Source organism: Silene latifolia, chromosome Y (genome assembly GCF_048544455.1).
Source record: "Silene latifolia isolate original U9 population chromosome Y, ASM4854445v1, whole genome shotgun sequence".
Classification (NCBI taxonomy): Eukaryota; Viridiplantae; Streptophyta; class Magnoliopsida; order Caryophyllales; family Caryophyllaceae; genus Silene; species Silene latifolia.
The window spans coordinates 367,798,261-367,802,973 of NC_133538.1; the positions used below are offsets into that span (position 1 = coordinate 367,798,261).

General features: G+C 36.4%; 1 protein-coding gene across 1 annotated transcript; it reads left to right on the forward strand.

The window, feature by feature from the left end:
• Positions 1-2,176: 2,176 nt before the first annotated feature.
• On the forward strand, positions 2,177-4,301 carry LOC141631805 (uncharacterized). The gene is made up of 6 exons (XM_074444428.1): positions 2,177-2,309; positions 2,517-2,727; positions 2,830-2,929; positions 3,036-3,175; positions 3,295-3,382; positions 3,534-4,301. Exons 1-6 carry the CDS (start codon positions 2,177-2,179, stop codon positions 4,299-4,301), a joined length of 1,440 nt encoding a protein of 479 aa, XP_074300529.1.
• Positions 4,302-4,713: the final 412 nt, after the last annotated feature.

Consider the following 4,713-nt stretch of genomic DNA (forward strand, 5'->3'; position numbering starts at 1 on the left):
GGGAGTAGCGTTCTATTACGATCAGAATCAAGAAGTTGACGTTGAAGGCATTCAAGGCATTTCCCTCCGTGAGGAACGGAGGGAAGTGGAAGTGACCGACTTATATCTGGAGGAGTATGGTACTCTAATAGTACCACTTAGTGATAATTGGCGTTTGCAAGATTTCGTGGGTTCTATTGTGCAATGGCCTGAAGCATTCATTAGTGTTGACATCTCCGGGGTAGCTATGCTGAAGCGAACGCATTTTATATAATGAACGCCTTTAAATTTTTTAGGGTAACCTTATCTAACATATAGTAAGTATTTCAATTTTTACATTTGCAGGAGTTACACGAAGTCATTATGGCTGAAATTAGGACTACTACGTCAACATCCAAAGTCACTGATTCGACTGCCTCTCCACCCAAAATTCAAGAGGTAGTAATAATTTGAAAAATAGATTGTGAGTTTTTCCTTTTTTTTTGGTTATTTAAATTATATATGACGTCTCGTATAATGTATATATTTTTTTTTCTAAATTGTAGACCGAGGTTAAATCAGACGATTTACAATATAAGCCATCTACTTTTGCTTCAAACAACGCTGCTGTTCCTCTTTAACCTAGATATCACACCGATGATTATAAGCAAAAATTAAATACTCGAACGTTCGTAGCTTTGCACCAGCTGGCTGAAAGGAAGGTAGCTACCAGGGATGTACTCATTATTGAGATCGGAGAGGATGTTCTGGGCGAAGGTACAACTGTTCTTATGGATGGGGAATCACTGTGTCAGTTTCTCGACCTTGACGAGTTAGATGCTATGCTTATTCTAATTTGGATGAAGTAAGTTTTTTAATAAAACTTGGCATTTGGTTTTACGAATAGTGATGTTTATTTAAATCATCAATGAAAATAACATTCCTCGTTCCATTTGACGTAATAGGTACCTGTGTACACACATCGCTGAGGGGAACTATGTTTCTCATGATTACGGATTCGTGTCACCTAAATTGTTCTCTCAAAAGGTGATTGGATACACATACAAAGACCACATCGATAAAATTGCTGAACGGTTGAGGATGCTCAAAAGCCTATGGTTTGCCCCATACAATAAGAATCAGTATGTGTAGTACTTCATTATAATGAATCACGATTTTATTCATTTATGAACACGCTTACATTCATGTATATGAACTAACAGTTCAATTTTCAATATTTCATAGCAAGCATTGGCTACTAACGGCAATCAATGTGACAAAAATCATAGTGTACTGGATTGACTCTTGCGGACATAGTCCCACTGAGAAATATGTAAAGATGATAACTGAGTAAGTTTACAACCTTACATTATAATGTCAATTGTTATTGTATGACCTTTGAAGACTAGGCTCCTTTTAATGTCCCATCAATATTACTGAGCCAAATGCTAATTATAATTTCCTGTATATATTTATGAATTAGTGTGTTTAAAGCAATTGGAGCATCAAGTCCAACTTTTGTCACGATAAAAGTAAGTGTATTCTTTATAATTACTCCTATCATTTAATTTATGTTTATGCGACAGGGGATCTAATTTAGCTTATTTGTATGTGATTTATATAATAGTCTCCTCTACAACAACCAGACAGTAAAGATTGCGCCTTTTTCTGTTGGCGGTCCATGTGGGAGATTATCACCCGAAAGTATATCAACATCGAGTCACCGGTTAGTGTGTTTTAATAATTATTTCAAACGTAACTTGGGTTTAATTCTTTGTAATATTCCACATATTATGTCTATTTTGATTATATTTTGATTTGTAGTTCCCACCTTCAATCAACAACAAAGACCCAACCTATTCGAAGCAAGACATCACCGACATGAGATATAAGTAGGCCACTTATTTTCTTACATTAGCGGATGGTCAAAAGTCTGCTCATTATGTATGTGTGTATATAGAGCCATGTGTAATTAGTTTTGGTCACCCTATTTATAATATTTTGATGTTGGGTTGAATAGATCAATCTGTGTAATATTCTGATGTTGCAGGATTGAAATTTTGCAAAAAAAAAATGAAGAGAGAGGAAAAATCTAGAGAAATAAACGATTTCAGTTTCTGAGTTTCATGGCTCGAGCAAAAAAAATCGATAAACCCCCAAAAAAATTATCAAAAATACGAATAAAGATCAGGAAGATGATACTACTGATCAATCTATAATGGATTCAATTACAATTAATGTTGATACGAATGAGGATAGTTCTAGTAGGGTTACTGGGCTTGATTTGGGATCAATTTTGGAGGAATCAGAAGAAGAATGGCAAAGTGTGGGGAGCAAAAGGAAGGATTCAGGTAAGCAGGCTACTCCTATTTCAACTCCACTACTGCAATTATGTGATGAAGATGTTAATCCGGAGATTGAATATTGGTCCACGGTGATTTATGGGTTCATTCTCGGTGCTAATCCTCCCTAGGAGGTCCTGAATGGATTCATAAAGCGAGTATGGGTAAATCATAAGGTGGATAAGATTTCACTCTTCCCTAATGGCATGTTTATAGTGCGGTTTGAGATGATGGAAAGGGATCTGATTTTGGCAAAGGGACATTATCTTTTTGATAATAAACCTGTTATTCTTAAGCCTTGGGACCCTAAAGTGAGAATCTCTAAGGAGGGAGTTAAAGCTATTCCCACTTGGATTCGATTACCTAGACTTGACCTAAAATTTTGGGGGAAATCATGTTTGATGAAGCTATCTGGGCTGGTTGGGAAGTTTCTCCAACTGGATGGGGCTACCAAAGATAAGACACGATTGGGTTATGCTCGTGTTTTAATTGAGGTAGAGCTTAATCAATAATTCCCTACTGAGATTAGGTTCTTAGATGAAAAGGGCCAGGAGGTTAAGGTGATGGTGGAATATGAATGGAGGCCTATTATGTACACCTCGTGTAAAGGATATGGTCATGCTACTGAGGTTTGTAGGAAGAAAGAAGGCAGGGTGCCTAGGAAAGTTTAGAGACCTAAAACTGGACCTAGGGCCCCTAATGGTCCTACAACTCACCCAACTCCACCTGGACCAGGGAAACCTATGGGTCAGCAAAAGAACTCCTGTGTTCATAGGAGGGGTTAGAAGAAGCATTGAATTCACTCTTGCTCCTATTGTTACCATAACACAGAAAAGTGCGGGGAGGTTACCAATCCATGTCATGGGTGGAAAGAAGTAGGACTTTCTTAGAGGGCCTGAACAAATCTATTTACACTGCTACTAAGATAGGAGAAAAGGGTATTAGTTCCTCCAAATCCCTTGATAATAGTTAGTATTGGATTCTGGAACGTTAGAGGGCTAAATAGTCCTAATAAGCAGAAGGATGTTAAGTGGTTCTTACATCAACAAGCTGTTGGGTTATTTGGCCTCTTGGAGACTAAGGTAAAACCTCAGTCTCTTAATAAAATTTCTATTAATATTTGTGATGGTTGGAGTACTACAACTAATAGTAATTACCATTAAGGGAGGAAGAGTGTGGATTATCTGGAACCCTAGGATTCTCCAAATTCTCAATATCTCCTATGATCAACAGTTTATTCATGTGTATGTGAATGAACTTAGTTCTAATAAAACCTTTTTTATTACTATGGTTTATACTTTTATTAGAGTAGAAGAGAGAGTACCTTTATGGAATAAATTGAAGCAGTTTGCTAGTAATATGAACTGTGCTTGGTTGGTGTGTGGTGACTTTAATAGTGTGTTGAGACCTAATGAGAGATTGGGAAGTCAAGTGACTGTGGCTGAAACAAAAGATTTTAATGAGTGTGTGGAAGTGTGTGGTCTTATGGAGATGTGCTCTAGAGGGGCTTACTTTACATGGAATAATAAGCATGAGAGAAGAACTAGAGTCTATAGTAAATTGGATAGATGTTTTATCAATGATGACTGGATGCTTATGTTCCCTGATTCAAATACCAATTTTCTGCCTGAGGGTAACTTTGACAATAACCCATGTGTCATTGATACTGCTCTGGACAGACAGAGAGGAAAGGCTCCATGCAGGTACTTTAATATATGGAGCACTGCTCCTAAGTTTCAACATATTGTTCAAAATTGTTGGGGGACTCACATTCAAGGGATAAAGATGTTTAAGGTGGTGAGAAAATTTAAATTGCTGAAGAAGGAGTTCAAAAGCTTAAATCATTCTCTATTTTCAAATGTAGAGAACAGTGCTGATGTTGCTTATGCTCTGATAACTGATTTGCAAAAACAATTGGTGATGGATCCTGGTAATAAAGTTCTTATGGATGCTGAATTGGAAGCTGCCAAATCCTACCAGCTGCTGGCTAATACTATATAGGGGTGTTCAGAATAAACTGAACCGTAATAACCGAACCGAAAAACCGTGCATTTTTAAGGTTCGTTTAACCGAACCGTTACGACAAAGTGGTTCGCTGAACCGAACCGTTAAATTTATTATGGAAGAGGTTCGGTTAATGTTTGAAATTTTAGAAAACCGCTTAACCGCGAACCGAACCGTTTCACAAAAAAGTAAGCAAAAACTTAAAATATTATATAGGAATTGTTCTTTCGTTTAATTTTCTTAGTGTATCCAAATTAAAAATTTCTTAAATTGATTAATACTAATTTTTACCTAATTAACTTTATTGTTGAGTATAATATATCATGAAAATTTAATTAAACTACTAGAAAAAATTAACGAAAACTGAAAAAAAAAAGTATATGTAGAATGATTATCGGTTAACCGGTAA

Coding starts and splice junctions, on each gene's coding strand:
- LOC141631805 (XM_074444428.1), top strand. CDS start 2,177: ATGGATTCAATTACAATTAATGTTGATACGAATGAGGATAGTTCTAGT. Junction 2,310..2,516: donor GAGCAAAAGGAAGGATTCAG/GTAAGCAGGCTA, acceptor GCATGTTTATAG/TGCGGTTTGAGATGATGGAA. Junction 3,176..3,294: donor CATGTCATGGGTGGAAAGAA/GTAGGACTTTCT, acceptor CTGGAACGTTAG/AGGGCTAAATAGTCCTAATA.